A 26544-nucleotide genomic window follows, 5' to 3' on the forward strand; every position below is an offset into this window, starting at 1 on the left:
TGCACCTGGTCTTCCAGTAGCCGACGGCGAGAGGTGCGTTGAACGCATGCGTCTTGTGGAAGGGTAGAAAAAGGGTCTGCTGGCGAGTCGCGTCGAAGATATGGAGCAGGGCTACGGAGGTTAGTATAAACTGCTTGGCGCGTGGCGAGAAGGCACTGTCCGGCTAATGAAGCCCCCGTCCTGCGGGTTCGCATTATCGGGCTTTTAGTGGGAGCTCGGTTGCCGCAGGCCCGGCCCTGCGGAGAGGCTGCCGGGACGCGCGCGCGCCGTTCATTGGTCCTCGGCGCAGTCCCTCCTGGGCCGCTGCGTGCGGATTGGTCGTCAGGGCCCTAGGGGGATGTCGGGGCTCGACGGGCCGACGCTGCGGCTGGCTTCTGGGGGCGCCTCGGGTCGTCCGGGCGGCTTTTACCCCAAGATGCGGCGAAGCCCGGGCAGGCATTAGCGACCTCGAAGTTCGAAGTCCCGCCTTTCTCTTCCGAAGACGCCACAAAATGGCGGCGCCAGGGGGCGGAGCTTCAGCGTCCGGTCGTGGGGTCGAGGCCCAGGCCTAGGGTCTGCGGCCAAGGGTCGAGTTCTGCGGGTTGGGGGACGGTCTCCTATCTCTAAGCTGCCGCACCAGGGTCGTTCCGTGGAGGCTCGACGGGACCTCCTTGGGAGTACTAGGCTTGGGCACCCGTCCCGGAAGCCATCCGGGCTGTGCGGGGTCAGACCTGTCGCCGCCAGCCCCGCGGTGCTGCGCGGCGGGGCCGAGTGCGGGCCCATCTGGTGTTTGTTGGCCATGGGAGCTATAAACAGCGTAATTCGATATCTTGAGTATCTTGATCAAGATATTGAGTATCTTGTGTGCAAAGGTGGAAACCTGATGTGCTTTGGGCTATGCGACAGATTGGCCATTCTCCTTCAGGCATCCTCTTATGGGGCTAGAGGGCCCGAGGGGTTGTGTAGGAGAGAACAACCCTCCATCTCCATTGGCCTGAAGTATCTGCCTACCTCAGAGCCGATCTTCTGGAGTTCCTTGTTTGCTGTCTCTGGAATGAGCCTCCTGGGAGGCCTTCTGCTCTGTGCTGAGAGCCAAGTTTGCCTATAGGGAACAATTGGAACTTGCCTGGTGGGGCCCGACCTAGAGCAGAAAACTTAGTGGTCTGATGAAAGGATGAGGGTCTTCAGAGGGGCAAAGTAGGAGTATCCCAGCAGCAGGAATTGCTGAAAGAAAGGTCCTGAGGGCGGTGCACGTGTCGCTGAGTTTCTGCAGGATCTTAGGAGAGGCTCAGCCTGGCTGTCCTGGCATTTCGATGTCTGGCTAGATCTTCCAGTATTTGCCTTCCTACCCGCCAGATTTTTTTTTTTTTTTTTCTTGGTACCAGGGATTGAACTCAGGGGCACTCAACCACTGAGCCACATCCCCAGCCCTATTTTGTATTTTATTTAGAGACAGGGTGTCACTGAGTTGCTTAGCGCCTAGCAATTGCTGAGGCTGGGTTAGAACTCTTGATGCTCCTGCCTTCACCTCGAGCAGCAGGCTCCACACCCAGCTCCGCCAGATATTTTTGTAATCCTGTTTTAAGGCCCTTTAGTTTAGAGAGCCTCCCACCCCCACTTCCTGCCTGCCTTAAACCTTTAAGAACCAATTAAGAGGGCTGGGGATATAGCTCAGTTGGCAGAGCGCTTGCCTAGCACATGTGAGGCACTGGATTGGATCCTCATCACCACATAAAAATAAAATAAAGGTATTGTGCTCATCTATTAAAAAAAAAAAAGAACCAATTAAGATCCTGCAACATCCCTGATTTCTTCTGTCTCAGGAAGTGTTTTAAGATTGGGTTAATACACCAGTACCTCACAGGGAAGCAGCGAGTGCCCCAAGGTTAGTGTTTATTGCAGAACAGATGGGGATGGCTGCTTAGTTTAGCAGGATGGGGTAGTGAGGGGAAGGTATAGCTTGCAGAAGTGAACAGAGAGCAAACCTAAAGCATAGTAGAACAAAGGATCAGGTCCTCTAACCTCTGCTGTAAGACTCTGAATGGCATTCAGGGGCAGTGCTTGTCATGTGTAGGTACATGGTAGGCATTTGTTCTAGTAAGGGAAGCTACATTCTTGCTTCATCAAAGTGAAGTCATTTGACTGGCATGGGCAGTCAACCTCCTGTGCCCTGCTCCAGGAATACAGATGAAGAGAAGCTATTTCCACACTCTTGCCTTCAGGGACAGTGGGGCCCAGTTTGATGCCTTAGGGCCAGGCTAAGGTTCTGGGACTTTAAGGCCTGGGGAGCATTAGAAGGTTTAAAATCAGAAGGGAATCCCAAGGGGCACAGTTTATATCTCCAGGTTCCCAAGTTTCTCTCATGGGGTACTCTAGATGGGCTGAGCTGGTTTCCCAGCTGCATGGTGGGTAGGTCAACCAGCATGGGGGACTGTGTCCCAATGCACAGCTTGTCCTGTGATATCTTCAGTTGTGATGAGGGTTGAGGGTGACTGCCCAAGCTGTCTTCTAGTCCTGTTTCCCTCCCTTCTTTTTTTGGTTTTGGCCTTAACCTGACCCCAGTGTGATGAAGCATCAGCCTTTTGGGTGGAAAGATGACATAGAGGGATGGTGCTGCTATGGCTATGCTGCCTTCTTCTAAGGCTGGCACTGAACTCCTGGGAGGATGTCACTTTAGACTCCTCAGAGAACCTTAAAGCCCACATTCCCTAGTATGATAAATAAGATCTTAATACACAGGATCTTCTTTTCACAGGCTATGGGGCATGGAGTGCTGGACCTGCAAACACCCAGGGTAAGCTGATCCTGCATAATGTGTTACAATATGAACTTCCTTCACCTGAGGCCCCAGTGTGGCAGAGCTGAATATGATGCTTGCCCAGATCAAGAGGGGTGGTGACCCTGGGGCCAGCAAGCATTTTCTCTAAAGGTTCAAATAATAAATATCTTTGGTTTTGCATGTGATCTCTGTAGTGCAAAAACAGCCACAGGTAGGTCAGTGTGTACTTATAGATATTGAGATTTGAATATCAGAATTCTTGTGTTGTGAAATATTCTTAATTTTAGCAAAAAATTTCTTTCCTTTTTTTGGTACTGGGGATTGAACACTGGGCTGCATCCCTAGCCCTTTATTTTTTGAGACAGAGTCCTGTCTCAGGCTCTGGAGTTGCTGGTATTACAGGCATGTTCCATTGCACCTGGCTAAAATATATTTATTTGTTGTAGGTAAATAGACAGCTGAGAGTATCATCAGAGGTTTTTTTTTTCCTGTATATGATTGATATACTTTATTTTTCATTATAGCTTTAAAATTGTAGAATTAAGTGGATAATACATAGAGTTCTTTATATCTGTCTCTACCAAGGCATGGTTTTTTCTACTAAGATCTGAAAGGAAACATGCATGAGAGTATAGAACTGTGATTCCAGCTGCTTGGGAGGCTGGGCAGGAAAATCCTAAGTTCAAGGCCAGCCTGGGCAATTTATGAACCCAGTCTCAAATAGGGCTGAGAATATAGTGGTAGAGTAGTTGCTTAACGTGCACTAGGTTCTAGATTTGATTCCCAGTACCACAAAAAAAAAAAAAAAAGGTAGGGGCTATTTTATAAGTAATTCATTTCGTGTCAGTTTTTATGTAATGAAATGTTCTTTTGAGTTGTTTTTCTCTGACCATTTAGAAAAGTAAAACCGTTTCTTAGCTTGAGGGCTGTATAAAAACAGGCAGTAGGTTGGGTGTACACTAGCATTCACCTGTAATCCGAACTACTTGGGGTGCTTAGGCAGGAGAATCTTAAGTTCAGGGCCAGTCTTACCTTGGCAAGCTAGCAAGACCCTGTCTCAATTAAAAGAGGTCTGAGCCAGGGGAGATCTGTAATCTCAGCGGCTTGGGAGGCTAAGGCACGAGGATCCCAAGTTCAAAGTCTCCCTCCGCAACAGTGAGGCACTGAGCAACTCAGACCCCGTCTTTGAATAAAATACAAAATAGGGTTGGGGATGTGGCTTAGTGGTCAAGTGCCCCTGAGTTCAATTTCTGGTACCAAAAATAAAACAAAAAGTCAAGGATGAAGCTTAGTAGTGGATTGAGTGCTTGCTTAGTATGCTTGCAGTCCTGGATTCTGATCTCTAGTAATATTTTTTTTTTAAAAAAAAGGCAATGTGCAGGCAGGCTGCATGTGGCCCAAGGCCTTTTGCTGACCCTTTCTCTAGAGTCTAGATCATTATTTTTATCTTATTTTGAAGGACCAAAATATGCTGTCATGTGGTGAGGGTCTTTTGTTTTCTTCCAGCCCCTATTCCAGGAAGTCAGGGCTTTCTTTGTTTTCTGGGCTTGGACCCTGTCCCTACCGCCAGTGGAAGTGGGTTTCTTTTCTGTGGATTACCCTGTGTCCCAGGAAAAGGCCTCCCAGGTCCCTTGTGACACAAATGACCCCTTACTCATTTGTGTTAAGGACATGATTTTCCACTGATACCCTATTTGTGTGGTTGGCAGTCCCTGGGCTTTAGCAGTGGTAAAATTTGACACCCTTCACATACTGGTGTTTGAACCCTGGGGCATTCTGCCACTAAGCTATAGCCCCCACCCATTTTTGTTTTAATTTTGAGACAGGATCTCATGAAGTTGCCCAGGCTGGCTTTGAACTTGTGCTCCTCCTTCCTCAGCCTCTTAAGTAGCTGAGATTATAGGTATACATGCATTATTGTGCCCAGTTTGAGACTGACCTTTTTTAAGGGCTGTCTTTGGGGTCTAGGCTAGCTTCTCAGCTGATATTCCACAGTGGACCAGTTTCCTGGAGTTTATGCAGCCTCCTTTCCCTCCCTAGTCCTCATGAGGGAAGTTGGGTTTGCCTAGGAGAGATCACTTGATATTGCTTAGTCTGCTCTCTGTAGCAAATGAGCAAGCCTAAGGGTAATCAAGGGTGCCTCAGGAGCACTTCTGTGGCCACTGCAGCCTTGGCTCTTCTGGAATGAAGTGAAGATTGTCCCTCCAGAAGGGTTTCAGACACCATTGTTCTACCAGTAAAGCTCTGCGTGCTTTTTTTTTTTTCCTCTTAAGGTACATATGGAAGTGGTGTGGCCAGCTGGCAAGGTAAGCTCTTATGAGTTTTATATAGGCAAGTAAGCCTATGAGCAGGCACCCCTGCCTTCCATCCTGGCTGCCTTCACAGCTTTCCTGATGGCTGGGCATGACAGGCCATCATCGAGTTTTAGTGTTGTTTTCCTGGCTCTATTCCTAAGGATCCAGCTGGCCAGAACTGCTATACTGAGCATGAGGTGCTGTGGAGACCCAAGGGACAAAGCCAGCCTTAAGAGGCTGTGATTGAGAGCAGACTGGGTCTGTCAACTGCCCAAACTGCCACTCCCAGGCCCTCAGCCACCTCTGACTTGACAGGGAAAGCAGGTTCTAGGCTTTGACCCAGAAAACCCACCACTCAGCTGAGGCTGCTCTTTGCTCTGGCCTCTTCCTGCTGCATTTTGGCAGGTTAGACACACAGTGTGGAGTGATGCCAGCAGCACTTGGTCCCATAACCCTCTCCTTTGTGGGTGGACCAGGGGTGCTCTTGCACACATATCTGCCATAGACAAGCCTCATAGCTGCTGAGATCTGACTTGTTTCCTTTTTCCTGTGATAGGTTATGACAACTACAATTACTATGGTGCCCAGAACACCAGTGTCACTGCAGGAGCAACCTACAGCTATGGCCCAGCCTCATGGGAGGCCACCAAGGCTAATGATGGCGGCTTGGCAGCTGGGGGCCCTGCCATGCACATGGCATCCTATGGCCCAGACCCATGCACCGACAATTCAGATTCTCTCATTGCCAAGATCAACCAGCGTTTGGACATGATGTCCAAGGAAGGAGGCAGGGGCGGGAGCAGCAGCGGTGGGGAGGGCATGCAAGACCGAGAGAGGTGAATATCAACCTGAGCCCTTTACTGGGAGACTCTTGGCTGCCTAGCTTTATGCAGATGGGAATGGATACCCACTTTTCATGCCTTTCTCATGACTTGGGCCATTTGGTGATTGCAGCCGGGCAGGGGGCGAGGGCAAAGCATTGCAATAGTATTTCATATTTATTTTGAATGGAGGCTTGAGGCATGGTTCTTGATTAAGCTGCCTCAGATGACTGACTTATGCATCACGCTACTCCTGTGGCCAAGGGCTCCATGCCCTTCATTCAACAATGGAGGGTGTTGGTGGGGAGGGGCTGTGGGTACAGCTCAGTGGTAGAGCTCTCTCTCAGTATGTGTGAGGCCCTGGGTTCCATCCCAGCACTGCCAAAAAATGTAGTCGATGGTGTTTTGCCTTCATAGCATTCAGGAGGGGTACAGAGTGGTTTGGTTGGTTGGTCTTGAATGTAAGGGGTCGTTTTTGCTGGAGGTGGGGAGGTTATGCTGATTGAGGGTAGAAAGGGACACTCTAGATAGCTGGGCAGAGCCCTTAGCTGCCCCTAATGGCTTGTGCTTCCTTCACAGCTCCTTCCGCTTTCAGCCATATGAGTCCTATGACTCCAGGCCTTGCTTGCCCGAACATAATCCGTACCGCCCCAGCTATAGCTACGACTATGACTTTGACCTGGGGACCGACCGCAATGGCAGCTTTGGTGGGCAGTACAGCGACTGCCGGGACCCAGTCCGTGAGCGGGGCTCCCTTGATAGCTTCATGAGGGGCCGGGGCCAGAGCCAGAGCCAGGGCCAGGGCCAGGGCCGCTTCCAGGACCGGAGCAATTCCAGCACCTTCATGCGCAATGACCATTTTATGCCACCCTCAGCTTCCTCGGAGCCCCTTTCTGTTTCCTGGAATGAGCTGAACTACGTGGGGGGACGAGGTCTGGGAGGCCCCTCCCCCAGCAGGCCACCTCCTTCCCTCTTCTCTCAGTCCATGGCCCCTGACTATGGCATGATGGGCATGCAGGGCATGCAGGGAGCAGGCAGTTATGACAACACTATGCCTTATGGATGTGGTCGGTCACAGACTCGGATTCGGGATCGGGTAAGCACGAAGTTCCATCAGGTCTTGGCTTTTCTTCTTATTAGCTCTACAGAGGTTAAATTTATGTACTTCAAGGTCCATTCATTTTTAAGTGTACAATTCCACTTTTAGCAAGTTTATAGATTTGTACAACTATCAACACAATTTTGTTTTACAATATTTCTATCAACTCAAAATGAAACTGTTGCCAGTTAGCAGTCATTCCCTATTCCCTCCCCCAGGCCCTGACAACCATTCATCTGTTTCCTGTCTCTGGATTTGCCTCTTCTGGACATTTCATGTCAGTGGAATCACACATGTGGCCATTTGTGTCCGACTCCTTTCACTGAGCACGATGTTTTCTTTGAATTTCAACTATGTTGTCTTTTCTCTGCTTTTCAAAAAAGACTGTTTTCTGCTTTTGTTCTTGGATCTTAAGAACTGTGTTCTTCATTTTTGTGGGATATCTTAATGGCCCAGGGAAGTGGTACATGGGGTGTGCTTATATCTGTAGCCCAGGAGGAGAGGGTTTGAGCGCTTCGGACCAGACAGCATGGGCAGGAAGCGAAAGCAGTTTCCCATGTACGAGGAACCAGAAGCCAAACTGGCTCGGGCTGACAGCGAAGGAGATTTTTCTGAAAACGGTATGCCCTGGGGCCAGTGGGCTGGGTAGAGGAGATGAGTCAGTTGCCCAGTAGACATGAGGGAAACCAAGGGTGGTGTGTTAACCCCAAGTTCCCTCAGCCCCTACTGTGTCAGGATGGACTTGTTGGTCTGGTTAGTAAGCATAGGAGAGTGAAAACAGAGAATGGCACCACTCACCCAGGGACTGACTTTTCCTTTTCCCTTATATCTGGCAGATGATGGAGCTGGCGACTTCCGGTCAGGAGATGAAGAATTCAGGGGTGTAAGTCCACCTTTAGGGGCCAGCCCCCTTTGTCTCAGTGGGATTTTTTTCTTTTATTGCACTTCTCCTTCAAGAGGTGGGAATAGCTACCCTGCTAGACTCCACTCTGCCTACCTCTGAGTGGATTTGGAACCCCAGCTTGTAGCTGAGTTTCTAAGATTTTTCAGACAAGAATGATTCTCTTTCTAAAAGAGCTTCTAGCCCCTTGCCCTGATCCTATGTAGTGTTGGACCCAGCCATGTGCGTAGTAAATGCACGGGTTGTGCAAGCTGAGACTGGCAGACACACACTGGAGGCTCATTGGCTGCCAGCTACATGCTGGGTGTGACTGACCCAAGTCCATGTTTTTTCTGTCCTCAAAACTAGCCACAGAATAGTGGCATCTAAAGCCAGGTCTTAAGACCACACCATGTCTCTGGGGAGGGTACCTTCCCTGTGTTCTGCAAATTCTGATCCTTCTGAGGGGTAGATCCTAGAGAAGGTTTTCTGTATGAGAAGCCTTCTTCCAGATTCTTTTTGATGGTCAGATAGGGTGGGGGTTCTCAGGATACAGTGACTGTAGCTTTTGACTCTCACTTGCTTCTTATTCAGCTGGTTTAGATCTTTATTAAACCCATAGCATAAGTCTTGAGTCAGAGAAGCTCTGCAAGTCTTCTGACTGCTACTTTAATCTTAGGCTCACTGCCTAAGGCATAAGCTCTGTTCAGGTATACAGTTAGAGGGATTGTGTTTTATTTACACCTGATTTGTTAGACTATTGTGTAAATACAAACAAATGCTTGGAAATTTGAAGCCTATTTTCAATTCAGAATGCTGGAATTAGCTTCCTACAGATCATAGCTTCTTTATATATGTATTTTTTTTAAGTTGTTGTCAGACACAATACCTTTATCTCATTTATTTACTTTTATGTGGTGCTAAGGATCAAACCCAGCATCTCGCACATGCTAGGCAAGCACTCTACTGCTGAGCCACATCCCCAGCCCAAAATCATAGCTTAACCTACAGTTAATAGATGGGCTCCTGGTATTCTGGAGTGCAAAACTACAGATGTGTATTTGCTAAGGGGCAAGTTTTGTAGCTTTAGAAAGAACTGAAAAAGGGTTAGCGACTTGATGACAGAAAAGTCACTATCACAGAGTCTCTGAAGGCAACCAGGTATAGCAGCAAGACTTTCAAGCTCCTCTCCAAAGTCTTGAGGCTTGTCCTGATGCACAGTGGCTCATTTCCTGGTGGCACAGCATCCTAGGTCTAGGGTAACACCATCTATCAGGTGTTGACATGGGCTGGACTTTTTGTGGAGAATTCTGGAAGTACTACCTCACTGCCCAACTTTGCATATGCCCTTTTTCAGGAGGACGAATTCTGCGACTCCGGGAGGCAGAGAGGTAGGCATTACCCAGTGTCCCTTGTTAAGTGTCCTGTGTCTATCCCACATTTACCACCCATCACCCAGTCAGGGTGGGCTTATGAGCATGCCACAGGCCTGCATAGAGGGGCCCATGACTCAGGGTAAAGGGGGGCTGTGGCTGCTGGGTGGGTATAAGTTGTGGTAATCACTCTGAGGCTTTGTTCCAAAATGTCTGGGGCATTATTTGCTGAAAAAGGATCCATTTGCCTTCCTTGGTGCAGGCTGCAGAGTCGGGGAGCCCAACCCAGTGTCTGTGACATTTGTGATGGTAGGAAGGGATAGTCTCAGAAGCCTAAGGGAAGAGGCCTCCATTCTGTCCCATCTTCTCTGTCTCCCTCCAGCCAGTGCAGGTTCCTGAACTGTCGGGGAATTTATAAATCCAGTCTGTCAGTTGCCAACCCAGAGCTGTGCCCTCAGTCTCCCTGCTGGGGATACTGGCACCTGTAGTGCCTGCGGGTATGTGACAGCAGATACCTGTCAGGGCTGGGAGTAAGGTAGTAGAGGGCAGCCTGTCAGATATAGCAGGCCGAGGTCTCTAGAGTCAGCCATTGCTCAGTAGGTCTCGTTGGTCCAGTACAGGAGACCTAGGAGCCTAAAGTAAGCAGTGAGCAAAGAACAAGAGTCTACCCTTTGGAGGGACATGAAGAAACCTGAGCCACAGTCTGCCTGAGTCTCCCCAAAACTACTTGTTTCTCTTGCTGTCTGGCCATAACTGGTTACCCCAAGGATGATAAGCTGGCCCAATTGTGGTAAACGGTGAAGGCCCTTGGCTTCTCCTCTTAGGTTCTCAAGCTTAGCTGACTCTCTGAGGTGCCCCCACCCTACATATTGAAGCAGTTGTGTCCTTAGTGCAGGACCACACCAAGTGTTCAGCAGCTATGCAGCCGGGTAAATGCTAAAGCAAAGGTGACGTGTTTATTGCGCGCAGGTCCTGCTACCTACCTGGGATGACTTTGCTATTAAACAGCAGTCATAGTTTCAGGCAGTGACCTCTTGCCAAAAGTCCCACTACGCCCTTTTGAGAGGCTTCTGAGCAGCGCACGCCGGTCGCCATCTTCGTGGGACAGTATCGGGACTGGCATCAGGGGTAGGGGTCACAGTTCAGATGCTTATCCAACCTTTTCCAGCATTCAGCCCTGGCCCTGAGCCTCAGGACTTGCCTGATCTCACACTGGGACGCTGGCCACAAAGCTCTCCAGTGAGCTCCTGCGCTGGCCCCAGGGGGCAGATGGGAGGACCAATTGGTCTCTTCCCATTTTTGTTTCTAGGATTGCTTCCCACATAGCCTTGGGAAAGCCCTAGGTTGGTGGTGTCTGTGAACGGAAGATGGAGGTTGGGCCAGCAAGGACTGTCAGACCTGCTGAGGCCCTAGTTCAGAAGAGGCTGTCAGGATGGTCATCCAGAGGGCAGTAGAGTGGCTTGTTTTATTTCCCAGGCCTTCCAGCTGCTGTGTTGGTACCTGGGGAGAATTACTTTCTCTTTAAGTGACAGTGTGAGAAGACCTAATGATACGGCACCAGATTGGACTAGCAAACTGGGGCAGGTCAGAGCAGACGGGCTACATGTGAGTGGGATGGACTTGCCATCCTTGCCTTGTTAGGCCATGTGAGGAGTGAGGTGACTGACTCCTCTGGGTTCTCATCAAAGACCCTTGTCCATCAGGAGCCTTTGATGGCCACACCTCAGGGTGACCTGACTCTGCCACATTGTGGAGGCAGAGGCCGGGCATGGGCATAGGGTGTGCTGGCCAAACTGCAGCCCCCAACAAGGCCTTGGAGCTCAGTTCCTCTGCAGACTCCTCAGAGCATCTCGAAGGGACTTCTTTGTTTCAGGAGAGAAAGATGAGGAGGATGAGGAAGTGAAGAAGAGACGAGAAAAGCAAAGGAGGAGAGACAGGATGCGGGACCGAGCAGCTGACAGGTGAGAAGCCAAGAGGATGAACAGAGCCAAGGATTTAGGCACAGACCCCTTGTTTATTGTGGCCAGACCTGGGCACTGTCTCGGCTTTACTGAGCTTACCTGTTCTGGCTCCATAATTTAGGAAAGTCTGGTTTGGTCTGAATGCCAAGTGTCAGGAAATCTTAAGCCTAAGTCAGTGTAGACAGAACGTGGGAAACAATTGAGAATATGTAGAAAAGACAGGTGTAGTTGCATTTCTGCTCTTACTTGGTGAATCAACCTCTGGCGGATTTCTTTCTCAGTCTCACATCTGGAATTATACCTTGCTGGCAAGACTGTGTGGCCCATACATGCCCAGCAGGGGTCTCCCTTGTGCTCCAGCAGGCCTGAGGGGTGTCCTCTCTCCTAGCTTGGCATTTGGCATTCCAGAAAGTGACCTTCATTTAGCAGAGCTGGCAAAAAGGTGACTTGGTGCTTTGTCCAAATCCAGATCACCTCTGGAATAAGATATAGCAAGAATATATGTATACATCATCCTACCGTCCCGATTTTGCAGCTTCTCTGTACAGGTTCTCTTTTTATCTTAACGCTCAAACAGGACAGATTTTTCCATGCAAAGAAATGCTTGGCAAAAAACAATAGAGACTGAGAAGTCATAGGTTCATTTCTTCGTAAGTGGTACAGAAACTCATGAAAACTTTTTTCTTCAACAGATAAATGACTGTTAGGTTGGGTCTATTTTCATGTAACATGGAAACTGAAATAACTTAAAAAAAAAAAAAAAAGAAATCTTTAGACAGACCACACTGGAAAGCTAAGGATCTCAGTCATCTTAGATTGTTACAGAGGAGGTAAAAATATAGTAGGGAAGTGTGGATTCCCTGCCTTTCTTTGGTAGCTTTCTTCTAGTTCTTTTCATGGAACTCATGAAATAGTCCTCTTTGCTCCTCTGTTTGGAGTTGTCTGTAAAAGCCAGAGTGCCGTATGATGTAGTCAGAGATCAAAACCAGGTAGGGAGAAGTTTGAGTTGGCAGATGAGGAATCCCGAATGCCACCTGCCTGCACCCTTAACCCTCTCGGTTGGGGGTGTACAGGGGTGCTGCAAGCTGCTCTCCCTTGCCATACAACCTGATTGCATTTGGTGAAGCTTTGGAAGCACACGACAGGAGCTTAAGCTTTTATTTATAAAATCCAGAATGTTAAGTCTCAAGGAAGAAATTATTTTGTGTTATGTGAACTTTGAATTATGTAAAGTCTTCAGAAATTTTTTTTCCCCTCAGTACTACTGATTGAACGTAGGGGTGCTCTACCACCAACCTGGCTTGGAACTTGGATCCTCTTGTCTTAGCCTCCCGAGTCACTAGGATTACAGGTGTGCAGTGCCACAGCAACTAGAATTTTTCTCTCACATAAAATAAGATTGTCACATGTCATCTTGGTGGCTAAAGACAAACCCATCTGAGAAGCTGTGGAGTTAAATACGAAGTTCCCAGAGCAGTCAAGTAGAGATTGGGAAGTCCACAATTCTAAAAAGTCACCATTTCAGGGTGTTCTCTTAGAGAATTTGGGCTAAAGAGAGACTGATATGTTAAAGAGTTATTGTGTGAATCATTTTCCTGAAGTAGCTGCACGGCTGTATCCTGTTCTTCAGATGGTGGGGGTAAGTTTGGGTAACTACTGCTCCGCCTCCCTGCAAAAAGTGAGAAGGCTTGGTTAAAAAATTGTGTTTCCTTTACCATTTCAGCTCTACCCAGTGATGATCTGGTGATCTTACCTCACCACTGTTCTTTTCATGTTCCTTCTTCAGGATTCAGTTTGCCTGTTCAGTATGCAAGTTTCGCAGCTTTGAAGATGAAGAAATCCAGAAGCATTTGCAAAGCAAGTTCCACAAAGAGACACTGCGATTTATAAGTACCAAGCTGCCTGACAAGACAGTAGAGTTCCTCCAGGTAAAGGACACTTGGCCTCCACTGCAGCATTTCCCAACTATTCCACAGGTGTCAGATCCCTTGCAGAGAAGGGAAGCGGTAGGGAAATGAGAAGCCTAAATATGATCAATTTCTTTTCCCAGATTAAAGTAGTTGTACAAATCACTGAGTCAGAGGTGCAGTTGAGAGCTCCAGCTACCATAGTTTCTGTACAGAATCTCAGATAGGATCTTCCCACCCTCTGTGCAGGTGAGAAATATCGTCCTCTCATTTCATTTGGTGCCATATCCCACCCCTCTAGGAATACATTGTAAACAGGAATAAGAAGATTGAGAAGAGGCGTCAGGAACTGATAGACAAGGAAAGCACAAAACCAAAACCAGATCCTTTCAAAGGTGAGTTATGATGCCAGAGAGCAGGTTATTTTAAATGATAGTAAGGCATGGAAGTGACCCTTATAATAGTACAAATGGGGCTAGGTGTGTAGAGTGCTTAGCATGCTAGAAGCCCAGGGTTCTATCCTTAGCAGAGAGCTGCTGAGAATGTGAAGTCAGGCCCCAGGGGAAGAACACTTACAATGGAAAAAAAATCCCAAATCTGGCTAATGGAGATCACAGTTCCACAGGCAGCTTATCAGAGTGATGTTAAACAACATGGTGGGGGTCCCCCCCTCTTTGTTATGAAGAGAGAAGACTAGAATGATCAGCAAAGTTGACATGTAGAATTCTTGAGTGTAGAGCCAGTTGCTGTGACCCCACATTGCTGTGGGAGAGCAGGCAATGCCTTTCTCATTTTGTCCTAACTGAATCATTAGAGAGCATTGAAAGGAGAAAATGTGGGATTTGTTGGGGAACAGTGAGAAAGCATCACTTGCTTGGGTTGCATCACAGGGATTGGCCAGGAACACTTCTTCAAGAAGATCGAGGCTGCGCATTGCCTGGCCTGTGACATGCTGATTCCCGCGCAGCACCAGCTCCTCCAACGGCATCTGCATTCAGTGGACCACAACCACAACCGCAGGGTGAGTCTTCTGATGTGGGCATAGGTGCCTTGAGAGTGGGGCTCAGACCTTCTGTCTCATACCGAAAGTGTTCACACTGATAGGGTCTCTTGTTGTATTTCTGTTGTCTGTCATTTCATTGGCTGTAAGATTCACCCCAATTTCTGTTAAAAAGTAACTCTGGGCTGGGGTTGTGGCTCAGCGGTAGAGTGCTCACCTAGCATATGTGGGGCTCTGGGTTCGATCCTCAGCACCATATAAAAATAAATGAATAAAATAAAGGTATTGTGTCCAACTACAACTAAAAAGTAAATGTTAAAAAAAAAACGTAATCCGTGTAACATATTGAGACTTGTATCTTGGTTCCCCACCCCGCCACCCCCACTACACACAGAAAAGTGAGAAAATAAGTTGCTTAGAATTTATCAAATACAATAGCTGAAATTGTCCTGATTTCAGAATGTTCTTTTTTTTTTTTTTAGAATTTTTTTTTTTTTAATATTTATTTTTTTAGTTTTTGGGGGACACAACATCTTTGTATGTGGTGCTGAGGATCGAACCCGGGCCGCACGCATGCCAGGCGAGTGCGCTACCGCTTGAGCCACATCCCCAGCCCTCAGAATGTTCTGTTAACCACCACATACATTCCCTAGTAGCTGGACAGCTATGGACATCTGTAAGCTGAGGCTCAGGGCCATTAAGAGCCCAGGGGTATGGGGAACCTAGGTTTCAGGGCAAGTTGTGTCCTTGTGAGCTAATGGGTCCTGAGGCTAAATGTTTAACTTAAGAGTCAGCACGGTTTATTGTTGTTGTTGTCAGTTTCTAAGTATATTCAATCGTCCTTACCCATGAGTTTCACACCCATAGACTGAAGTAGTTGCTGATCAGTATAACAACTATGTACGTAGTATTTAAAGTGTAGGGAGGGTATACATGCAGTGCATAGGTTTTGTGCAGATGCCTGTACCATTTTATATATGGGCCTTAGCATCTTTGAATTTCGTGATCTGAAGGGTTCCTAAAGCTCATCCCCTGCAAGGCCATGTATCTGTGTCTGGTGAGGGGTGATAAAGAGTGGGTGTGGCTAGTTTGGTCCATAGGCTGTAGTGTTGTGGACCTCTGGTTTAATGTAGCATTGTTGTTGGTTGAGACCTGTTTCAAAAAAAATAAAAATTAAAGGTAGATGGTAATTGTTGAGGAGAGAGGTAGAAAGATTTCACTTATTTGTTTTTCATGTTGGGAACTGAATGGTAGGGTCTTATACATACTAAGCACACAGTCTGCCATTGAAAACTATACCCCCAGCTTAAGCACCATATTTTAAAACATGTTTCTTTTTCTACATCAAGGTTTGAACCAGAGTGCTTTATCACTGAGCTACATCCCTAGCCCTTTAGTTTTTGAGGCAGGTCTTGGTAAATTGCCCAGGCTGGCCTGGAACTGGGACTCTCCTGCTTCACCCTCCCAAGTAGCTTCGATTACAGGCATTCTCCACCACACCCCACTAACAACATCTTTATCTATAGTTACCCAACTGGTAACTGGTGGTTTCAATAGATGCTTACCATGCCACAGTACTATTAAAAATGAGCAAAAAAGCACTCTGCAAGCAAGGGATTAGTATGTCAGTGTGTAAGCTCTAAAACACATTGACACATTCTTATTGCTGCTGTTAAACTTATTGTGAAGGCTTATCCATTTCCCTTACTTAATCCATATAGTTTGTAATTGTAAATTTTCTTGCTTCTTTACATGGCATGTTGATAGCAATGGCATGTCTCTGTTTTTGTCTTCAGATTATTAAACTGTTCTACTTGGTTTCACTGTCTTTATTCCAAAGACTCACAGATGGCCTGCTTTCTCTCATTTTTGTAGCCTGGCATTTTGATATTTGTGTCAACAAAAAATGGTATTAGTTGCCTCTGAGGGCTGCTTGGAATAATCTGGCTAGTTTGTTCTCTTACTCCTCTGCATTTTAGAAATCCCATGTTTGGTTCCCTTTGCAGTTGGCTGCTGAACAGTTCAAGAAAACAAGTCTCCACGTGGCTAAGAGTGTTTTGAACAACAGACACATAGTGAAGATGCTGGAAAAATACCTCAAGGTTTGTATTTTGGAATCCAAGGGGCAGGAGAAGTCTTTGAAATGGAGGATGAGTATGGAATTATATCCAGAGTGTAGTATTTATGTATATATATATATATTTATATATAAATATTATATATATATATATAAATAAATATATATATATAAATATATATATAAATATATAATATTTATATATATATTTGTTCTAATTAGTTATACATGACAGCAGAATGCATTTGGTTCATTGTACACAAATGGAGCACAGCTTTTTCATTTCTCTGGTAGTATACGTCAAAAGACTCCAATTTTGAGTCTTTTTGATACTGGAATGCATCAGTCCAGCCTTGGCTACGTGACAACTTAGAGGGTCAGCCTGAGCAACATAGTGAGACCTGTTTCAAAAAAAAAAAAATTAAAGGTAGATGGTAATTGTTGAGGAGAGAGAGAGATTTCACTTATTTGTTTTTCATGTTGGGAATTGAGTGCAGGGTCTTGTACATACTAAGCACACAGTCTGCCACTGAAAACTACACCCCCAGCTTAAGCACCATATTTTAAAACATGCTTCTTAATTTTGTAGGGATGCTTTTTAGAATACCTTTTTCAGGGTAGGGACAATATTGGCGTGTGCTAGTGAGAAGTGTGGCTTCTGAGGGTGTTACACTTGGGTTAGAACCATCACTCTAATGGTTAATAGCTGTGTGATCTCAGGCAAGTTAGTTTGCTTTTTTGTTTTAAATTGGGGGGGGGGGGGGGTCTGGGGATTAAACCCAGGGGCACTTAACCACTGAGCAACATCCCCAGCTCTTTTTATCTTTTTGAGATAGGGCCTTGCTAAGTTGCTGAGGCTGGCTTTGAACTTGCCATCTTCCTGCCTCGGCCTTTAAAGCCACTGGATTATAAGAGTGCACCATTGTGCTCAGCAAATTAATGATCTTGAAGTTTCATTTCCTTATCTGTAAAGTGAGAACAATCTTCATATAAGGGCCATGAGCTTAAATTAAACTAAAATTTAAAAATAGTCTTCCTGTAACTGTTTATTAAGTCATTTAAGAAATCCTACATCCAAACTATGCCTCCTGGTTATATGTGTGAATAAAAAATGCGAAACAGGGGCTGGGCCTATTAGCATATACATGTGAGGCCCTGGGTTCAAGCCCTAGTACCACACAAAAAAAGTGGGGGGACTGGGGTTGTAGCTCAGTGGTCAAGTGCTTGCCTCACCTGTGTGAGGCACTGGGTTTGATCCTCAGAACCACATAAAAATAAATATACAGGGGCTGGGGCTGGGGCTCAGTGGCAGAGCACTTGCCTCACACATGTGAGGCGCTGGGTTTGATCCTCAGTACCACATAAAAATGAATAAACAAAAGATATTTTTTAAAAATTAAAAAATAATAAAATAAAAATAAATATACTGTGTGTTCATCTACAACTAAATACATATTTAAAAACAAAGAGAAGATTGCAAAACAGTTCTGGTGAAGATTTTCTGAGAAGTCTTTTTTGAAGCTGTTGGGAATTTAAGAGATTCTCTGGTGGACTCTGCCAGGCCTGAAAACATGAGCTCCCAGAAACCTGGCCTACTTCAAACTCATTTCTCCAACTGATCTGTGTTTCCTTTTGTATAGGGTGAGGACCCTTTCACTAATGAAACCGTTGATCCTGAAATAGAAGGAGATGATAATTTAGGAGGTGAAGATAAGGAAGAGACACCTGAGGAGGTGGCTGCAGAAGTCTTAGCAGAGGTGATTACAGCAGCCGTGAGAGCTGTTGATGGGGAAGGAGTGCCAGCTGGTGAGAGTGGTGAAATGCTGGCTGAAGGGCAAGTCCCAGTGGGTGCAACAGAGGCCAGCAGCGATCTCCACATTGAACAGCTACTGGAAGAGCAGACTTCCTGTGGAACATCATCTGAGAAGGGCAGTACCGAAGCTGAGGCAGGAAGTGAGGCCACAGTGCTGGCAGCAGAGGCAGAAAATGCCCTAACAGTGGCTGTTCCTGCCCCGGCTGCTGTGGAATCTGAAGTGGGACAAAGTGATGCAGAGGCCAAAGATAATATTCATACAGAATAATCCTCTTTTTCCCTGTTTCAAGGGATGTGTTATATAATGCATTGTTCTTTCTTCTTTGATTTATAAGCAGTACTAGGGTGTGTGTTACTGGAATATGCTGTAAGCTAATTTTGATGAAGAGACTCAACCATTTCTTTCTGAACTATGTAACCCATGGGCTTGTCTTACACAGTTGCGTGGCTTCCCACCTTGATTGAAGGCAAAAGTACATTCCCAAAGCAGCTGACACTTCTCTTTACATAGCAGTTGGAATAATAAAATTTAGGCAATTAGATCTTGATACTTGTTAAATATAGCCACTGACTGAATGCTTCTTCTTTCCCCCTCCTTCTTTGGTTGGGAGCAGACCAATGTTAGTCACATATATTGCTTTGTAATGGATTTTTTTTCTCCCAAGCATTTTTTCCAGCTTCAGCTTTTGACTTCTGCTTTTGTAGTGCAGTGTATGGTATGATCCTCACAAAATGTGGCAGCATCTTGTTAGCATGTGATGTTCTTGTCACATCAGTGAACTCTTATCAAAGATTTGATGAATCTCGCAGACGGGCACTACTGGAAACACTCAGTTGACACTCAAAATGAGAAAGCCAGTTGGGTGTTGTAACACACACCTGTATTCTCTGGTACAGGAGGATTTCAAGTTCAAGGCCAACCTTAGCCACTTAGTCTCAAAAATAAATAAAAAGGTCTGGGGATGTGATTCAATGATTTAGTGGGTTCAATCGTCAGTACCAAAAGAAAGGGAAAAAAGTGAAGCCAGGCCAGGTGCAGTGGCACGCCTGTAATACCTGGGACCCGGGAGGCTGAAGCAGGGGGATTGCAAGTTTGAGGCCAGTCTAAGCAACTTAGCAAGATTCTCAAAAAAATAAAAAGGGCTGGGGATATATCTCTGATAAAGTGCCCCTGGGTTCACTTCACAATACCAAAAAAAAGAAGCCAGCAGCAGTAGGACTACAGTCCTTGGTATATCATCCTTCCCTAGCATGTGCAAGGCCTTGGGTTTAATCCCAGAAACACAAAGCTATAAACATTTCATTTAGGTTACCAGGCCCAATGGTGCGTGCCTATAACCCCAGTGATTTGAGAGGCTGAGTCAGGAGGCTTCCAGGCCAGCCTTAGCAGCTTAGACCCTGCCTCAAAAAGACTGAAAATGTAATCCAGTGGTAAAGCCCCCCCAAGGTCTATTCCCCAGTAACAAAAAATACTTTGGAGGTTTGTGAATTTGTAAGAAATAGAGGCTATCTGTGCTGAAGATAGTATACACAAATTATAGTTTCATGTAATCAGAAGAAGTGGACAGTCTTTCCCTTTTGAAATTATACTAATAGGTCTGTTTCCTTATAAACCTATTAACTGGATACATCTCACATCTTGAGAAACACTAGCCAGTTGGGAATTATTTTAAATAAGGCAGTTAAATCTTTGGTGAGCTATCTACTGTATGTATACCTGGTACTAATTCATGATGACAATTCTAAACTCAAGGAGGTTTATTGGAGAGACAAGATGAACATTAGTGAGAAAGTCAATATTAACCAAATGCAGAAATGAGTAGCTCAATAGCCAGTAAAAAGGTGCCTCATGAGTCATTTCTTGCACATCATTCCTTACTGCTACATAGATGTGGCCTAACTGCAGATTGAGCTTGTCCTCAGAAGCTTTTTTTCTTGGGGGGTGGCAATGCCCTAGTAGCTGGGGTTACAGGTGTGTACCACCATGCCTGGTTCATTACCATATATATATTTTTAAGTTGTCAATGGACCTTTATCATTTATATGCAGTGCTTTACACATGCCAGGCAAGCGCTCTACCACTGAGCCACAACCCCAGCCCCTTATTACCATTTTTTAAACGAGCAATCTGGTGGCATTTGGCACATTCACAATGTTGTACAACCATTGCTTTTATCTAGTTCCAAGGCATTTTCCTCATCCTAAAAGGAAACCCTCAGACCTGTTAACTACCCATTTTGTCGCCCACAGCTTCTGACTACCACTAATCTGCTTTGTCTCTGGATTATCTCTTAAATATATAAAGGGAATCAATATATGATCTTTTGTTTTCATACACCATAATGCTTTTTAAAGTCCCTCTATGTCAATACCATTTATCAAAAATTCACTTATGGCTGAAAAACATTCCATTGTATGTATATGCCTTATTTTTAATCTTTTCATCAGATTGATAAGAATTACTTCTGCCTTTTTTTGTGTGTGTGTGTGTGTACTGGGGATTGAACCTAGAGGCATTTCAACACTGAGCTACATCCCCAGCCCTTTTTTTTGTTTTAAATTTTGAGGCTGGGTCTCACTAAATTGCTGAGAATGGTGTTGCATTTGAGATTCTCTTGTCTCAGCTTCCTTTTTAAAAAACGTTTCTAGCTATCATGGTGGAAGGATTGGCCTCACTGTGTTTTTTGCTCCAGACACTAAGCAAGCCTCTACTACTGACTGTATCCCCAGCACCTCACTGAGGTTTGGTTTTGGTACTGGGGATTGAACCCAGGGGCCCTCTACCACGGAGCTGCTTCTCCAGCCTTTTTTATTTATTTTGAGATAATCTCTAAATTGCTGAGGCTGACCTTGAACTTTGCAACCTTCTTGCCTCAGCCTCCCAAATTTCTGGGATCACAAGTGTGTGCCACCACACCTAGCCCTCCTTGTGCTTTGGACTGGCATTTGCCTAATAACATGATAATGGACATATCTTTCTGTGCTTGTTGACCACTTGTGTATCTTTGTAAATCTACTTGAGTTTTTCACCCATTTCTCCCCTTTCTTTTTGAAATTGGTCTGGCATATGTTGCCTACACTGAGTTCATACTTGTGGGCTCAAACAATCCTCCCACCTCAGCTTGATTAGTAGCTGGAACCACAGGTATATACCACTATGCCCAGCTTCCATTTTTAAATTGGATTACCTTTTTAAGTTACAGAAAGTATTTATATAAAACTTATGAGACATTATTTGCAAATATCATCCCATCCCGTGGATTGTTTCCTTTTTTTTTTTCTTAGAAATTTTCAATATTTATTTTTTAGTTTTTGGCGGACACAACATCTTTGTTTGTTTGTGGTGTTGAGGATCGAACCCGGGGCGCCTGGCGTGCGAGTGCGCTACCGCTTGAGCCACATCCCCAGCCCCGATTGTTTCCTCTTTTGATAGTGCCCTTTGAGGCTCAAAGAGGTTTTATTTGTTTGTTTGTTTGTTTTGGTACTGGGGATTAAACCCAGGTGTGCTCTCCCATTGAGCTATACAACCCCAGCACCCCTACACCTTCGTTTTTAAAGATAGTTTCTCCTGAATGTGCCCAAGATGGCCTTGAATTTGCAGTCCCCCTGACTCAGGCTCTCAAATTGCTGGGATTACAGGCATTTGCCACTAGTCCAAGCAAGGCACAAAAAGTTTTAATCCTCAGTATTGCAAAAAACAATTTTTTTTTTCCCCTGGTACTGGGGATTGAACTCAACCACTGAGCCACATCCCAGCCCTATTTTGTATTTTATTTAGAGACAGGGTCTCACTGAGTTGCTTAGCTTCACCATTACTGAGACCGGCTTTGAACTCATGATCCTTCTGTCTCAGCCTCCCGAGCTGCTGGGATTACAGGTGTGCACCACTATGCCCAGACAAAAAACTAATTTTGAGCAAGCAAAGACAACTTGTCCACATTGTTTCATTTGTTACTTGTGCTTTTTATGTCATATCTAAAACCAATGGCAAATAAAAGGTAATCAAATTTACCTCTTCTAACAGTTTTATAACTCTCATTTAGATCTATAATCTATTTTTTTGTTTGGTTTTGTTTTTAACGGGTGAGTTGTACTGGGAATTGAACTCAGGTGCTCCACCACTGAGTTAGATTCCAACTCTTTTTACTTAGAGACAAGCTTTCCCTAAATTGCCCAAACTGACTTCTAATTTGTGATCGTCCGCCTCAAGTCTCAAGTAGCTGGGATTATAGGCATGTGGTGGGTACTAGGGGTTGAACCCAGGGGCACTTTACCACTGAGCTGCGTTCCTAGCCACTTTTTAGGACAGACTCACCATACTGTCCATGCTGGCCTTGAATTTACAATCCTGCTGCCTCAGCCTCCAGAGTAGCTGGGATTACAGGCATCCAGCACCAAGCCCTGCTCCAAAGTCATTTGTTGGAGAGACTAATTTCCTAATGAATGTTTTTGGCACCCTTATCAGGTCAGCTGACCATAGCAACATGGGTTTATTTCAGGACTCTCCGTTGTATTCCATCATTCTATATACCTATTCTTATGCCAATACAACACTGTAGCTTTGAGGTAAGATTTGAAATGGGGAAGTGTTAATACTTCAACTTTCTCTTTCTCAAGACCACTTTAGTTATTCTGTGTTCGTTGAGTTTCCATATGAATTTTAGGGTCAGCTTGTCAATTTCTACAAAGGAGTGTACGGGTCAATTTGGAAAGTACTGCCATCTTTACAGTCTTCCGATTCATGAACACAGATATTTCTCCACTTAGATAGGCCCTTTTTTTAATATTTAAATTTTAGTCGTAGTTGGATACACTACCTTTATTTTATTTACTTTTATGTGGTTCTAGGATCGAACCCAAGGCCTCACATGTACTAGTCGAACACTTTACTGCTGAGCCACAACCCCAGCCCTTATTTAGGCCTTTTAATAGTGTTTTTTTAGTTTTCAGTGAATAACTTTTATAATTTTTAAATTTTATTCTTTTGATGCTACTATAAAATGTAATTGTTTTCTTAATTTCATTTTTGGATTGTTCATTGTGAGTGTATAGAAATACAACTGATTTTTTTGTGTTTATCTTGTATCCTACAACTTTGCTGAATTTGTTTACTGGCTCTAATAGAGTATGTTGTATTCTTTAGGATTTCTTTTCATGTCACCTGTGAATGCAGATAGGAATATGGATATCTTTTTTACCTTTTCTTATCTGTTGCTGTAGCTAGAACTTTCATTATAATGTTGGCATCATTGTATAACTTACCTTCTTTTTTTTCTTTTGAGACAGAGCACCTCTGTGTTGCTCAGGCTTGTCTCAAACTCCTGGGCTCAGGTGTTCCTCTTGCCTCAGGCTCCTCTGAGTAGCTGGCAATACAGGCCAATGCTACTGTCCCCAGAAGGTAACATTTCTTTTTCTTTTTTCCTTTGTGTTGGGGGATGGGTACTGAGAATTGAACCCAGTGTTGCTCTATCACTGAGCTTAATTCCCATTTTTATTTCTTTTTATTTTGAGACAGGGTAATGCTAAGTTGCTTAGGGCCTCCCTAAGTTGCTTAGGCTGGCCTCACACTTGCAATTCTCCTGCTCACACCCCCCCCCCGCCCCCGTCACTGGGATTACAGGAATGCACTATTGCAACCAGCAGCATTTCTTTTTAAAGTATATTTGCAACCTCAGTAATCTTTTTTTTTTTTGGTAGAGGGGGAAAGTTTATTTGGGGGCTCACAGTTTCATAGGTCTCAGTTCATAAGACAGCAGGCTCCATTCCTTGGGGCTCACACTGAGGCAGGACATCATGGCAGAAGAGTTTAGTGCAGGGAAGGAGCTCACATGATGATCTCGCCATTCTATTCTAATGTTCAAACTTCAACATGTGGGGAAGCAGGACTCCAGGACTCATCACTGATAACTGGCAATATCATCCATAGTCTCAACAATTCCAAGTTTGTTCAAAGTTCAAATCCAAAGTCTTCTCTGAGGTTCAATGCAATCTCACATTGTGAGTGCCCTTTTCACCACTGTGATGAGAGGACTGGACCAGAACAGCAGTAAAGGAGGAAAAGTTTAGTTGGGGGCTCACAGTTTCAGAGTTCTCAATCCACAGACAGCAGGCTCCATTCCTTGTGGCCCCAGATGAGGAAGAACATCATTTGGGAGTGATGGCAGAGAGTGTAGTAAAAGGAGGCAGCACACATGATGATCATAAATCAGAGGAGTAATCTTTCTCTTGACTGAATTCTATTAAATTTATGTGGAAGACCTTTTTTTTTTCCTACAAATAGTAAAATTTTAACTGAATGCTTTGAATAAAGAACCTGAAGTGCTGCAGGTATAGCTCAATGATAGAATGCATGATTAGCATGAATGAAGCCTTAGGTACAATCCCCAGCACCAAATAAATAAAATATATAATCTCTTTATGGGTACCAAGTTTATGAGTCACAGGTCAATAAGTTGGGTGTTTTAGTGCCTGCAGGGCCTAGACATTGTGGATGCAAGTATCATTGTGTATGCATGTCTTTGCTCAGTAACCTGCCAATAGCTACCCACTCAAGTCTAATCCTGAACCTACTCTATGGGAAATACCAATGGATTTTAGCTTTGAGATACGGAGTTCAGAATGCATGGAAAACTTTCCTTATTTGTTGCCAAGAAATCATCTCTGAAAGAAGTGCTAAATAGTGTCCTCTTCAAAGATAACCCTCATGAGACAGGCATGCTGGCACATGCCTGTAATCCTACTGACTTGGGAGGCGGAAGACTGAGTCAGGAGGATGCCAAGTTCAAGGCCAGTCTGAGTTGCAGCAGTCTGGCTGGGCACAATTCATGAGCCACTTATCAAGCAGAAATGAACTTTATTTTTAGAACACACGCCACACCACACCAGCTCTTCAGGAATTCCCTCAGAGCCCAACTGCCACCAACGGCTTCCCACAAGCTTCTCACCCCCCCCCCACTCCTCCTGCTCTTGAGGAGCTGATTGGCTGGGTCGCATGGGTGGAGCCAAAAAAAGTCACCCAATGAGCAGCTCCATGGTCTGAAAGGGTGGGGAAACAGCCCAATGAGCATCACAGCAGAGGAGCCAATCAGCTGGCAGCTGGAAGTTTGCTGGGGATGCTGTGAGGCAATCATCAGCTGGCAGCTGGAAGTTTGCTGGGGCCCCTTGGGCTGTGGCTCTCAACACTGAGTAACTTAGGGAGATTTTGTCTCAGAAAACAAAAAGGGCAGTGGTAGAGTGCACCTGAAGATTCTTACTGGGATGGTGGCACACGCCTGTAATACTAGTGGCTTGGGAGGCTGAGGGGGGAAGATTGAGAATTCAAAGCCAGCCTTAGCAGTTAAGAGAGCCCTGAAGAACTCAGTGAGGCCCTGTATTTAAATAAAATACAAAAAAAAAAAAGGGACTGGGGATGTGGCTCAGTGGTTAAGCACCCCTGGGTTCAACACCCGATCCCTTAAAAAAATCAATAAAAAGATCCTCATGGGTCAATGACTAACTTCAAGGTTACAGAATGTGTGTACATGTACGAATTCTCTACTGCATTAGTGCCCAAAACGAGACATGTTTTCTCCTTAAAGAGACTTCAGTTCCTAATTTCTCCCCATTGAAGGACAATGAGAATGAAAGTACTGATTATTTCAATAACAGTTCAGTCTTCCTAAGTGTTCAAAATAATCCTTCGTCTAGCTCAAGAATGACAAAATATAAGCTGAGTGGGGTGGCACATACCTGTAATTCCAGTGACTCAGGAGGCTGAGGCAGAATAATCCTGAGTTCAAAGCCAGCCTCAGAAACTTAGCAAGGCCCTAAGCAATTTTGTGAGACCCTGTCTCAAAATAGAAAATGGGCTGAAAAATGCAGCCCTGGGTTCAATCCACAGCACCAAGAAAGAAAAAAAGGAGACAAAAACAGAGGAAACTAAGGGGAGAAGAGAGAAGGAAGAATTTGCCTGCTGTTATTTATCAATCTCACTAATGTTGAAATATGTCTTTACTAAGAAAAGGTGATATTTGGTCCCTGGATGTATGTTGTTAGTTTTCCATTACCGTCTAACAATTTATTCAAAAAGTTAGTAGTTTAAGACAATACATATTTATTATTTCTCAGTATCTGTGGATGAGGAATCAAAGTGAGCTTAACTGGGCCCTTAACTTGCAATCAAAGTGTTGGTCAAGGATGGGTTTCATTTAAAGATTCAGTTGTGCTGGACAGGGTGGTGCACTATAATTCCAGCTACTTAGGAGACTGAGGCAGGAGGATCCAAGTTTGAGCCCGGCATGGGCATCTTAGGAAGACCCTGTCTCAAAATAAAATTAAAAAGATCCAGGGTTGTAGCTCAGTGGTACAATGCTTGCCTGGCATTAAGTGAGGCTTTGAATTTGATCCACAGTAGGAAGGGAGGGAAAGAGAAAGGAAGGAAGGAAAAGGCTTATTATGGAACAGTCTTTTTCCAGAGTTGGTTGGCAGAAGTAAGCTCCTGAAGCTGAAGACTTCAGCTTCTTGTCGGCTCTTGGCCAGAAACCATCCTCGGTTCCTTGGCACATGGGTCTCTCATGCATGGC

General features: G+C 45.1%; 1 protein-coding gene and 1 long non-coding RNA gene across 3 annotated transcripts in view; one reads left to right on the forward strand and one right to left on the reverse strand.

Moving 5' to 3' along the window:
• Nucleotides 1-18546, forward strand: Akap8 (A-kinase anchoring protein 8). Its single transcript, XM_046437109.2, has 14 exons — nt 1-119; nt 2735-2773; nt 5032-5064; nt 5609-5888; nt 6453-6969; nt 7463-7592; nt 7809-7855; nt 9210-9243; nt 11099-11186; nt 12973-13114; nt 13395-13488; nt 13984-14114; nt 16100-16195; nt 17811-18546. The coding sequence occupies exons 1-14, from the start codon at nt 101-103 to the stop codon at nt 18249-18251; spliced, it is 2091 nt and encodes a 696-aa protein (XP_046293065.1). The 5' UTR covers nt 1-100; the 3' UTR covers nt 18252-18546.
• Nucleotides 12328-26544, reverse strand: part of LOC124087920 (uncharacterized) — a 22098-nt gene continuing 7881 nt past the window's right edge. The window contains exons 2-3 of one of the 2 annotated variants that reach the window (XR_009226071.1): nt 12940-15245; nt 12328-12855 (exon numbers count right to left, since the gene is read on the reverse strand). This is a non-coding gene — a long non-coding RNA (uncharacterized LOC124087920). The remainder of the gene's footprint in view (nt 12856-12939; nt 15246-26544) is intronic. The other variant, XR_006850222.2, reaches the window with a different exon arrangement.

Source organism: Marmota monax, unplaced genomic scaffold (genome assembly GCF_021218885.2).
Source record: "Marmota monax isolate L192 unplaced genomic scaffold, Marmota_monax_Labrador192_F-V1.1 WCK01_AAM20220418_F8-fsc00021, whole genome shotgun sequence".
In the NCBI taxonomy this organism is placed as follows: domain Eukaryota; kingdom Metazoa; phylum Chordata; class Mammalia; order Rodentia; family Sciuridae; genus Marmota; species Marmota monax.

Bases quoted from the DNA above. Each gene is read 5' to 3' on its own strand.
- Akap8 (XM_046437109.2), top strand. The intron at 6,970-7,462 runs GTAAGCACGAAG...TTATATCTGTAG, and splicing joins AGACTCGGATTCGGGATCGG to CCCAGGAGGAGAGGGTTTGA. The intron at 7,593-7,808 runs GTATGCCCTGGG...TATATCTGGCAG, and splicing joins AGGAGATTTTTCTGAAAACG to ATGATGGAGCTGGCGACTTC.